Source organism: Hippopotamus amphibius, chromosome 2 (genome assembly GCF_030028045.1).
Source record: "Hippopotamus amphibius kiboko isolate mHipAmp2 chromosome 2, mHipAmp2.hap2, whole genome shotgun sequence".
NCBI lineage: Eukaryota > Metazoa > Chordata > Mammalia > Artiodactyla > Hippopotamidae > Hippopotamus > Hippopotamus amphibius.
The window spans coordinates 3,990,419-4,002,771 of NC_080187.1; the positions used below are offsets into that span (position 1 = coordinate 3,990,419).

The 12,353-nt window shown below is 59.0% G+C and overlaps 1 protein-coding gene across 1 annotated transcript; it reads right to left on the bottom strand.

Annotated features, from left to right (window-relative positions):
• Positions 1-569: 569 nt before the first annotated feature.
• Positions 570-9,111, bottom strand: CEL (carboxyl ester lipase). Its single transcript, XM_057720547.1, has 11 exons — positions 9,034-9,111; positions 6,670-6,820; positions 6,464-6,586; positions 6,079-6,276; positions 5,363-5,493; positions 5,098-5,205; positions 4,880-4,997; positions 2,989-3,175; positions 2,613-2,816; positions 1,284-1,481; positions 570-970 (listed from the first exon to the last, which is right to left on the bottom strand). The coding sequence occupies exons 1-11, from the start codon at positions 9,097-9,099 to the stop codon at positions 655-657; spliced, it is 1,800 nt and encodes a 599-aa protein (XP_057576530.1). The 5' UTR covers positions 9,100-9,111; the 3' UTR covers positions 570-654.
• Positions 9,112-12,353: the final 3,242 nt, after the last annotated feature.

Below are 12,353 nucleotides of genomic sequence, written 5' to 3' on the forward strand. Positions count from 1 at the left end.
TGACCTTGGGCACGTGTCCGGGCCAGACTCCCAGAGGTGGAGATGACCCTGACTCTGACGGCTGCCTCCCACCCCCCGACTCTACCAGAGCCACCGGGCACCACTCAATGCCCTGTCCTCTTGCACCCTTCCAGTGCGATCCTTTATCCTCTCATCTGTGTCTCTCCCCAGACTGTAGTTAGAACACAGAGGTCCCTCCCCGCACCCCAGAGGACCTGGGCGTGGCTGGGCTCTACTGGTCCAGAGGCGGCCACCACCTGCAGAGCCCAGCTTTGCTCTTGGCTGCAGCCACCAGCCCTGCCCACCCTTTGGAGCAGAGCCCAGCCCCTCAGAGCCAGCAGCCTTGAATGCAGGGGTCCACACCGGAATCCCAGTCTCGGCCCTGACACTTCACTTCTTCGAACTGTTTTCTCCTCTCTAAAATGAGATGGTCCTGTTGGCTTCCTGGAGCTCAAGGGCTGATAGATCCAGGGAAAACACCTTGGGCCAGGCACCTGGCGCTGTCACGATAGCTGAGGGCCCCCCTTGCTCCAGCTGGGTCTTGGGAACAAAAAGAGACACTCGACAGAGAGGGATGAGGCTTTATTCAGGAAGAGCTCGGGAGGGAAGGTGGGCCCTGGGGTCCCACCCTGTGACCTCTGGATGCCAAGGACATTAGAAGCCAATGACTATGGGCATCTGAGCCACTTCAGAGTCCCCTTGGGAGGGTGCAGGGGTGGCCTCTGGGTCCCCCTCTGGGGGTGCGGGGGTGGCCTCAGAGTCCCCCTCAGGGGGTGCGGGGGTGGCCCCCTCGCCGGTCACCGTGGGCAGTGCCTGGTAGGTCAGGGTCCAGTACTGCAGGTAGTTGGTCCTCAGGTGCTGCTTCATGGAGCTGTCATCCATTTTCTTGTTGATTTCCAGGTAGTTGCCGCCTTCCAGGGTGTAGGGATCCCAGTTCGTGGGCACAGCCGACTCGCCTGTGTTAGGGTCCCTGCAGAGTGAGAAAAAAGGCTGGGTGGCTGAGTGGGGCCCAGGGGCTCCCGGCAGGCTGGAGACCCAGGTCCCTGGCCCGGCTGTGCCCCGGCTCGCCTGGGCAGCCTTCCACCCTCTGTCCTGTCGGCACTTCCCTGTCTCCTGGGCACTGGCTGGGCACGCACGCATCCCAAGGCCCAGCTGGGAGCTCTTAGCCTTACACAGACGGGGGTACCGAGGCTCGGGGAAATTACATGTGAGTAAGGCAACAGGGACTGGACCCCACACCTGTCGGGCAAGGTGGCAGGAGGCCACCCTCGCCCCTGCCTTACCCAGTTCTGGCAAAGTTGGTCCAGTAGGCGATCATGGCCTTGGAGACAGTCCTGTCTTGCGACCGGTAGCCCAGGGGGGTGGCGAAGGGCTTCCCGAAGACGTACTGGAGGTCGTCTGCATGGTCAGCCCCCACCCAGCTGGGGTAGATGGGCATCCGAGACGGATGGGAGAACAGGTAGGTGTAGGTCTTGGCACTCCTGAGGAGGGCAGGGGAGACCGCCCAGGTAGGCAGGGTGCGCACCTGGAGCCACCCTCCCCAGAGATGGGCCCCAGGGCAAGGCCATGGGGAAAGCAGGGAAGGTTCTGGACAATTCCCACAAGACTCAGGAAGGGGGCTTCCCTGGGGGTCCAGTGGTTAGGGCTCGGCGCTTTCACTGCCCAGGGCTCAGGTTCAATCCCTGGTCGGGGAACTAAGATCCCACAGGAAGGCTCTGAATCCCTACACCTGGGGAAGGAAAGCTGTGGCCAAATTTATGACTTCGTGGGTTCTACAACCTCAGTTGCATTTATACTTCGCCTCCACCAAACGTACGGAGGCATCTTCCTTTCATAATTCAGCGTCAATCAAGATTATTTGGGGGGCTTCCCTGGTGGTTCAGTGGTTAAGACTCCACACTTCCACTGAGGAGGACACAGGTTCAATCCCTGGTCAGGGAACTAAGATCGCACCTTCCGCATGGTGCAGCCAAAAAAAAAAAAGAAAGAAAGGAAGATTGTTTTTCTCTGCAAGTGAATTTCTATTCGCGATTTGATTGGATAAGGCAGTATATGCCCTCAGATATTTCCCTTTTTGCCTTGACTTACAGGAAGCGCAGAGCTAAATTTATTGCAAAGCTTTCATCCTAGACTTCTAGATATAATTTTATCTTTCTACTTTTTTAAGCATTTCTAACTTATTTTTTATTTTCACTGGCTATTATATGGAGGTTTTTAACATGGCCACTGGCTTATTTTGAAAGTTGGCAAATTCAAAACCCATAGCAGAGAACGTCGCCCGGTGTTTCCCTCCGTTACACAGCATGAGAGATGGACGGCAGACTTGAGGATTTTCTGATGGGAAGGGCCGTGGGGTGTGGGAGAGGGTGCAGGGCTGGGCTGGGCAGGGGGTCACAGGAGGGTTTTGTAAAGGGTTTTGCAAAGCCCCCGAGGCTGGGAGGGAAAGAGGGGCCCTCTCCAACCCCGTCAGGCCCGGCAGACGATTAAGGCACAGGTGAGGACCGAGCATGACTTTCCCAGGCCTCCTGGACACCTGGGAGCTGCCCAGCTGTGAGGCCTCGCTGGGAAGGTGCGTGATCCCAGGTGAGCCGCCCCCTCCCCCCCCTCCTCACTTGGCATTGGCCTTGTGCTGGGCCACAGCGATCTCCGTGGGCATCAGGAAGAGGATGTCGGTCTCAAAGTCCACCACGGTCTTCTTCTTGGTCTCCTGGGACGAGTCCTGGGCCCAGGGCTCAGTGTAGAAGTCAAAGGTGGCGTTGGCACCTCTCAGTCCCTTGATGAGGGTGAGCCCGCTGACCAGCTTGTAAAAGTCCTCCCTGAGGAGACCAGGCCGGCACTGGACCCTCCACCCCAGGCCCACGGGAGGGTATGTGCACCCGTATGCAGCACAGGGCCATGGACAGCCCCCGTCACCACCACGGCGCTGACTTCCTCCTTCTGCTGATGCCCTGGGGGCACCGTCCCTGTGGTCCTCCCCCCCCCACTTACTCTGTGATAGCCTTTTTGCCCTTGTTGATGGCTGGCAAGTCGATGGCAGCAAAGAGGTGGCCGTCCATGTCGTTGGTGCCTGCTATGTAGTCAATGTCTGCGGCGTTGGCGTACAGGTTGAGAGGGTCATCGGGGATGAAGTCTCCGTCAACGACCGGGAGGAAGCCCAGATAGTGTAGCGCGGGGTCTGCAGGGAGAGCGGCAGCTTCTCATACCCTCCCATACCCGCCTGCCCCTCCCCTCGACCTCCAGGGCCGAGGCGGACTCTGACCCGAGGCCGCGGGGCACATCTGCCTCCTCTGATGGAGACTAGGGTTCCCTGGCTTCAGCCTTGCTGCAATTCGGGCGATCGTTCTGTCATGGCGGCGTCCTGCACAGTGCAGGGCGGTTAGCGGCCTCCCTGGCCTTGACCCACTAGACACTAGTAGCACCCCCTCCCCAGCTCTGACCACCAGAACTGTCTCCAGACTCTGCCGCGTGTTCCCGGGGCAGAGAATCGCCGAGGTTGAGAACCACTGGTCCAGGGGCCAAGACTGTCCCCTCACTGCAGCTAATGTCCTTTTCTTGTCCCCTTTTTCTTGCTGGGCCTAAATCAGGGAGGAGGAAGGCCTCAAAATCATTGAGGGGAACCGATGGAGAACGAGGTGCCTCCTCTCAGCTCCAGGTTCCTGTGTATTAGCCAGAAATGGTGCGAGACCCCGGAACTGACCCAGAAAGGACTGTATGGCTGGCTCAGGGCAGGGGGAGCCCTGCCTTCATTAGGCCAGGCCCGTTTTCCCTGCAGTTCAGCTCAAAAGAAAATACAGTCCCATTTCTGCAAATCCACGGGTATTGCTACCAGGATACCAAAATCCAGGTGCTCAACTCTCTTATATAAAATGGTGCAGGGACTTCCCTGGCAGTCCAGTGGTTGGGACTCTGCTTCCACTGCAGGGAGCACGGGTTCCATCCCTGGTTGGGGAACTAGGATCCCGCAGGCTGCGTAGCACGGCCAAAAAAATTAATTAATTAATTAAAAAATAAATTGGTGCGGTATTTGCATTATAACCTACACACATCCGTGTACTTTAAATCATTCCTAGATTACTTATAATACCTACTACAGAATAAATGCTATGTAAATAGTTGTAAGTGCCATGCAAATGCTACGTAAAGAGTTGCCATGGAGAGGCAAATTCATTTTGCTTTTTGGAACTTTCTGGATTTTGTTTTTGAAATGTTTTCGCTCTGAAATGTTTTGACCCCGCGGATGTGGCACCCTCCGATATGAAGTTGGTTTGCATCTGGGGCCATGTTGTTTGCTTTGGTTTTGGTTTGCCTAGCACTTGTGGTTTAATTCACATTAGGTAAAGTTGCGGATGACGGGGTCCCACTCTGCTTTGCCTTAGAAGAAGGAGCAAGAGGGAATTCTCACCTACTGGGCTGATGAGACTGACAGTCCTAGGATTTTGCTGCTGGGGTCCTGCTGGCCTTCCTGGGGTGCAGAGTAGCAGAGCTGTAAGCGCCACATGCTACAGCAGGTGGCCACATGCTACAGCGGGTGTTCAGGAAATGTTTGTTGAATGAATGAGTGGAGGAAAGCATGAATCCTCATCTAGTACAGAGGCTCTTGGTCTGGGCTCCATGAATGTCCCAAAAGGTGTGTGCAAATGACAACATTGTTGGGGGTGGGGCCCAAACATTCATCAGCTTCTCAAAGGGGTCGTGACCCACGGAAGACAAGAGGAAGGAGCGGCCCCTCCTTCCCTGACGGCCAAGGCCACTGAGGCCTGCAAGGGCAGGGGCAGTAGCGAGCTACCTGGGGACACCAGCAAGCTGGTGACAGAGCCAGGATCAGACCTGGCGCCCCATGAGAAGCCCTCCCGTCCCCCACCCAGCAGCCGCTACTCACACGTCATGCTTGTCAGCGGTAACTTATAGGCCAACGTCAGGGCACGGGGGTCGGTGACCTTCAGGCACCCGGCCATCCTGCCAGTATCGTCCATGGGGCAGCCCACTTTCTCTGCAATCTGGGGGTTGGGGCGAGGCAATGCTCAGGGCAGAGAACGTGGGGCCAGGACAGAGAGTGGAGGGGAGCCAGGGCCCTTCCCCCACACAGCTCCCCCTTACCTTTTTGGCCCAGAAGAGGGGGTCCTTCTGGATGCCCCAGGGGCACAGGGCCACGCCACTCTGGCTGATGGCGCGCTTGATGAGCCCCTTGTTGTAGGGAGAGAGGGTCTGCAATACACAGAGGTCCCGTCCCCAACCTCGCCCCACCCGTCTGCAGGGCTCGGCCAAGGAGACCCCCCACGTCCGCCCCAGCCCCGCTCCGCCCTCGCCCCATCAGCTCCCTCCCACACCCTTGGGGCAGGCCCCCCCTTAGGGGTCCCCAGACCTGCAGAGAGACGCTGGCGCCTCCGGCTGATTCCCCAAAGATGGTGATGTTGTCGGGGTCTCCCCCGAAGACCGCGATGTTCCTCTTCACCCAGGCGATGGCCATGTGCTGGTCCCGAAGGCCGTAGTTACCTGGGGGCAGGGCGGGGGGCTTCAGCGGGGACCCTCAGCCTGGACCGGGGGGCTCGGGGCCTGGCCCCCACAAGGTGCACGGTCCGCATGGGTGGGATGAGAATGCCCCCGGCTGCACGGAGACCCCGTGGAGCCCCAGGAGGGTGCACGCTGCACCCCCAGGAGGCTGGCTGGGTGGGTGCTGGGGGAGACGGTCTCAGGCGGGGGCAGGGGAGCAGGGAGCAGGGCCGCTCAGCTCTCTCCGGCTGGGCCATTGTGCCTCCTGTATATCCTGGGGCGTCTGTGTCCCCCTGAGTCACGACCTCGATGTCCCAGCTCCTGTCTCTTGGCTCCCCGTCCCTGCCCCCCGCGTCTCTCTGGGTCTGGCCACAGCCTCTTCTCTTTGGCTGCAGCTGCCAAGGGGCTCCTGTGTCTCACGGCCCAGCTCCAGCTCCCTCACTCTGCAGACAGAATTCTGGGCCTTTCCGGGGGGCTGTTGGGAGTTGTTTCAGGACAAGGGGTGCTGAGGGACGTCCCCACTGGGCTCAGAGCCCACGGGCCGGGCACAGTCGCTCCCCCACCCGGTGCCCCAGGTGCCCAGCGGACCTGGCAGGTTGGCGTCCCCGGTGCTGAGGAAGCCCAGGGGGCCGACGCGGTAGTTGAAAGTGACCACGATGACGTTGCCCCGGGTGGCGATCTCCTCCCCATCGTACAGGTAGTTGCTGAGGAAGTTGGCCCCTTGGCCGGACCCCATGAGGAAGGCACCTCCGTAGATCCAGATCATGACAGGCAGGTTGTGGGAGACTGAGGCAGGGGGGAGCAGGCCCGGTGACCCCAGGTGCACCCCCTCCCGCGGCCCCTCCCTGTTCTGTGCTGATGTCAGGGAAGCTCTGAAGCCCTCAGACACAACCCAGGGGCGAGGCAGGCCTCTGCTGCTTGGGGGCTTCCTGCAGGGCGAGGGGAGCCGGAGGGTGTGGGGGAGGGAGCAGACCTTCCTTCCTGCCCTGGGGGACCCAGATGTTGAGGTAGAGACAGTCCTCCACTCCGAAGGTGCTGTCCTGGGTGAGGGTGGCCTGCAGGCACCGCTTCTTGAAGCTCGTGGCCTTCAGGGTCCCTGTGGGCAGCCGGAGGGGCTGGTGTGAGGGTGGGTGCCCCAGCCGCAGGGCCTGGGCCGCTCTCAGCCACTCCTACTCCCACCTTGCCAGCCGGGGTGTTGCTGGGGGTTCTCCAGGGCCTTGGGGGTGGCAGCGAAGGGGATGCCCTTGAAGATGTCGACAGAGTCGCCAAGGAGGCTCAGCTTCTTGTTGACGCCTTCCACGAAGCCACCCTCTGTGTACACGGCGCCCAGCTGGGACGGGAGACGGGAGATCAGTGGAGCTCAGGCTGGTTGGCCCCTGGGGGCAGGGAGCGCCCTGCCCCGGCAGGCCCCGGGCGCCCAGAGGCTCCCCAGAGACAGCTTCAAGGAGGGGCCCATCTGCCCCTGAGACCGAGACCCCTGCCACCTGCTCCCATTGCTCACTCCCCCCCGCCCCCTGGGGTGTCCTGCTTCCTGAATCTCAGAGGAAGCTAGTTCAAGATGTGTGTCCCCACTCAGAGAAGCTTTCCAAGAAGGCCGGAACAAGTAGGGTGGAGGTTTGGATTCTCGCTATGGCCGCCTATGACCTTGAGCCTCAGTTTCCCTGCCTGTAAGATGGGTGACAACAGTATCTCCCTTGTGGCCTGTTTGCTGGTCCAGCTGCCAGCAGTGATAGGTGCCCCGTGGACACGAAATGTTTCATGCCCAACTGTGAGCTCCCTGAGCGATGGGCCCATCTTTCTCCTTCCCTCATCTCTCCCGACTAAGTCTAACTGGCTAGGTCCTCACAGCCCCTGTGCTCCAAGCCAGGAAAGAGCCCTGCACTGTGAGGCCGCCAGAACCAGTGCTGCGTATCCAGCCCTGGCACTGGTGACTGCATGTGGCCCAATGCATCCAATCCTCCCCAGTGTCCTGGGGGCTGGCGCTCATCTACCCATTGTTCCTGGAGGGAACACTGAGGCTTCCCTGTTTGAAGTCACTGCTGGGAAACTGCTGTCTGACCTAAGAGCCAGGCCCTCCCCCCACCCCGCCCCCACAGTGCTCCACCCCGTGGTCCAGGGCGAGCGCAGGTCCAGGCTTCCTGGCTCTCACCTGCGCTAGGTTCCAGGTGGACAAGGGCAGGGGAGCCCTACATCCCAGATCTGGCCGGATCCCTGCTGCCCTCTGAGGTCTAAGCTGAGAGGGGCCCCCTGCCTCGCTGGAATGGGGAGCCGCCCAGCTGGAGCTGCAGATGGGGAGCCAGAAGTGACACCTGCCAGGTGCCTGGGGGTTGGGCCCAGGAGGCAGGCCCAGGCCGGCCCCTGTCTCTCTCTCTCCCATCCCCGGAGGAGCCTCCACACTCCAAGCCTCCAGGCATTTTTCCTGACCAGCCTCCCTGGCTTCTGGGAGAGGGCACGGGGCCAGGTCAGCGCCTGGGGGGCTGGTGGTCGCAGCTCAGAGGTGTCTCTGTGTGACTGAGATTGGCCTGAGGTCCCCGGGGACCCTGACCATCGAGGCAGGTGGGGAGGGGGTGTTTCTGGCTCTGGAGCAGCACGGAGGAAACCAGGGCCCCTCAGCACCCAGAAAAGAGCTCCCCCGAAGAAGGAGCGTGACCTTCTCTGGGTGGCAGAAGAGGCCCAGCACCAGGCAGCAGGGGTGGGAAGAGCAGGGCCCGAGAGAGCAGAAGGAGGGGTGGAGGGACCAGCGTGGTGAGGGGCTGGAGCTCCCTGCGGGAGTCCTGCCGGGAGCACACACGCCGTGTGCGTGTGGCTGCTGTTTCCTCCCGGAAGTGTCTCCTGCCTCGTTCCTCACACCCGCGGGAGGGCAGTGAGGGAGGACAGGCGTCGTGGCTGCCCCCGGAGGGTTAGCTGGGCCTCCTGACTCTCACGGGGGCAGGAGCTGTAGCCAGCAGGTGCCTGGACGGACGGGAGATGGAGGTTACACTGCAAGCCAGACTCCAGGGTTGGACCAGCCCGGGTTCCAGATTCCTGCTCAGCCACTGGGCTGTGTGATGTTGGGTAAACCGCCTGCCTGCTCTGGGCCCCTGTCTCCCCTTCCAGGAAAGGGGGGCAATGTCAGCGCCTCTAGAGAGATGAAGGAGCCGGAGGGGTGTGGTGGGGTGGCTGGCTGACTCAGCACATAAAAATTCAGGATGTCCAGTTACACCTGAATTTCAGATAAATAACGGTTTTTTAAAATGTATGTCCTAAACATTGGACGGAACATATACCAAAAATTACTTGTGGTTTTATGTGAAATTCAAGTTGAATTGGGCCCTCTGGATTTTATCTGGCAGCCTGAGTCAGCCGACAGAGGGCAAAACACGAAATGCAGAGTGAGAGCCCAGGAAATGCTGGGATGTCCGTTCTCGGGGTCTCCTTCTCAGGCTGGCTTTTTCCTCCAGCAGCTCTGTCTGCCCGGCTTCCCTCTGCTGGGCTGTCCCCGGTGTCCAGGTCTGGCTCAGCGGAGGAGAGAGGGGCCCGACCCCTCTGCTGGGCTCTGCTTACCTTCGCCGCACTCGCTGCTGCCAAGCAGCAGGCGAGGCCCAAGACCACCGGCTCCCAGCGCCCCATGGTGTGTGGCTGCCTCTGTGTCATCCTCCCGCGGGGCCGGCAGGTATTTATGGGGCTGGAGCCAGCCCGCAGCTGCCTGCGAGGGACCCTTTCCCCGCCTCCTACTGTCACCCCTTCCTACAGACGGTCCAACTCCAGGTGGTGTACCTGGGGCCATGAGACAGCTGCTGTTTCCAGCCGGGCTTGCGCTGGGCCAAGGTCGCACGCAAACACACACACGCACAGGTGCGGGGACGGTCCATCTTTCCCAGGGTTGGCTGCTCCCCGGGTGACCTGGTCCCCACAGTGCACCTGCACAGGTTACTGCCTACCTGGGAGCAGAGGCAGACGGCACGGGCATGGGGGCGTGGGGGGTGGGTGCTGCAAGGGCTGGGGCTTGGCTGGGTGTTCTGCATTCTGGCGCCTTGACAAGGGCTTGGTTTCACCCTCGGGGAAATGGGCACGCTTCCTCCGCGTGCCCTGCCGGCAGTTCAGCAGAGCGTGCTTATAGGGGGCTTGGCACGTGACTTCTGGGACAGAGGTGGCCGTGGGCTACTGGGCAGCCGGTGTGGCTGCCCCTCGTTACCCAGGGAGCCCTGGAGGTGCGGTTTGAGGTGGGGGTGGGGGCCGGAGCAGCACGAGGTGGTCCCGCCCGTGGAGTGGGGGGGCCCCTCGCTTTCAGCAGCACAGTCCTGGGAGGGGAGCACAAGAGACTCCAGCCCAGCCTTGAGGGCTTCCCGGAGAAGAGGAAGGGCTGGGCTTTCCGGCCACAGAAATGGCCCAAACGAAGACCCTGGGGCCATAGGCCTGTGGCCAAAATCCACAGGGACCTACAGGTACACAGCTGTCCATCTGTCTGTCTGCCTGTTCACCTCCCATTTCCTGTGCCCAGCTCTTTTGTGATGCAGAGCAGATGGAGAGAGGCTGGAGAAAGGTGGGGAGGGGTGGCTGGAGGTGGGAGGGAGGAGTTAGGACACTGGGAAGAAGGGGCTGTGCAGGCTGGCCTGGGGAGTGTGGGGACTGGGCAGCAAAAGTTTTGAGGGGCGCTGCCAGTGACGAGGAAATGCACTTGTTGACTCACACCTCTGCCCAGCTCCTCCAGTTCTAAGAATCTGTTCTAAAGGAAGTAATTCTGAATATGGGGGAGGGGAACCCTGTGTACTCAAGGACGCCTAGTGCGGTGTTATTTATAGCAGCCAAGGAGGAAAGGAAGGGTAGGGGGGTGGCGGGGGGGCAGGGAGAGGGAAGAAAGGCCTGTATCTCACTAATAGGGGGTGGCTGCTTCTTTACTTAATACAGGGCCCCACGTGGTCCTGCACAGAGTAGGTGATCAGTAGACACCGGACGAGCGCGCCCAGAAGTGCCTGGAAGAGAATAACACTGTCCGTCAGGGAAAAGAATCTGCCCCTCCCTTCCTGGCTGCATCTGTCCAACGTGTCCAATAGTTGCCACTGAGTTAGAGACTGACTTTAGGGGCATTAACTTCAGCCGAGAAAGCTCTGGCCAGTGTCTGAGGTCTGACAAAGATCCTCTCCTTGACCAAACGCTACTCAGGCTCCCCGACCTCTTCTTCAAGTCTGCACTGTCCAATTTTAGCAAGCATCTGGCTGAGCTGCTTTAACCACAATCTCCCACCCTCCATATCTGCCCAGCCTTGGTCTCTGATTGGGTTCCCCTCCCCCACCCCCAGGATCGCGGACCACCCTGGCCCATCTTCAGCAAGAATCCTCTTAGGTCAGTCTCGCCAGAAGCCCCCTTCCCCCTGACGTTTCCCCTCAGTGAGTTTCCATCCACAGACCCTCACCCTGCAGTTTGGCTAGGAACCCCCACCTGCCCAGGCTGTATTTGGACTTGAGCTCAGCTCTATCTGGAAGTTTCTCATCCCCCTATTGCAATAATCCTGAATAAAATCTGTTTTGGGGACTGCCCTGGTGGTCCAGTAGTTAAGACTCCGAGCTTCCACTGCAGGGGGCCTGGAATCAAACCCTGATTGGGGAACTAAGATCCCGCAAACTGCATGGAGTGGCCAAAAAAAGAAAAAAATCTTTTACTGCTTTAACTACTGTCCAGCTCTGTTTTGTGTGTGTGTGTGTGTGTGTGTGTGTGTGTGTGTTTTAATAATTTTTTTAAAGTTTATAAAGCTTTATTAAACATTTCAAACAGCTGTGCAATGAACACACCAGAAACAAAAGCTCCAGAATAGCAGTCCAAGTGTTCCACAAGTGTGGCCTCGGGGTCCCATCCCCTAGATGGATTGCCTCCAGTCCTGCCCTCTGCCTGACCCACCTCCCTCTCCCTTCAGGCAAGAGAAAGATGGATGGTTGAGGCCGGAAGGACAACCACGCTGATCCCCAGTGGGCAGGGGCCAGGAGACCGTCTCATTTGCCAACACTTTTACTGAAGCGCAGAAAAAGAAAACAGCAAGTGACAGTCACAGTCTCCCCGTGTATTCTTCATAACATACAGTGTATACACACAGCACCAGAGACGCTCCTGGCACGAGGACGACACCACTGCTCCCCTCTGTCTTGTCTGAACCACCTCGGGGTACAGCGTGCTGGTCACTCTGCAATCCCCATGCTAAGTACAAACTGTAGCGGCACATTCTAGCTAGCTATTGCTACACCTCAAACTTGGAACACTTTCGATAAAGCTTCTTTAAAAGGGATGTACACATGTACTTGTACACGTACATATACACACGCACGCACAAGTGGTACACCACACCAACAAATCTCCAAACACTTGTCAAGGGGATCGTGGCTGTTATGAAACACACAAGTAACTCTCCCATTCACTCGGCCGGGGACTGCTAGATCTCCGTAAACACACCACACACCAATCCTGCAGAGCGTGCATGGGAGACAGTATGAGGTCCCCTCCTCGTGACAGCTGAGAAAGGCAGGAGGAAGGGCAAGGGAAGCAAAGCTGGGCCACTGAGCCGGAGCCCCGACCCCCTGCTGAAAGAGCATCGTGTATCTGTTACTTCTTCCTTCCAAATGAAGTGGGGAAAACACTGAAGACTTGCGGACAGCAGTCAAGACACATTTCTGTCTAGCCTGCCGGCCAGGGAAGAAGAATGAAAAAGCAAGGCTCTCGGGCATCAGCAATCTCTTTATATCTGAGATTAAGTGCAAAACTGAGTCCTGTCTTGGACCGGTGCTCCCCAGAAAAGGAAAGGGGTAAAGAGAGGGACAGAGGAGTCAGTAACTCTCTGAGAAGGGAGGATCCCCCTGACAAGGGACGGTCACAGAGGTGCCAATGAGACTGGCATT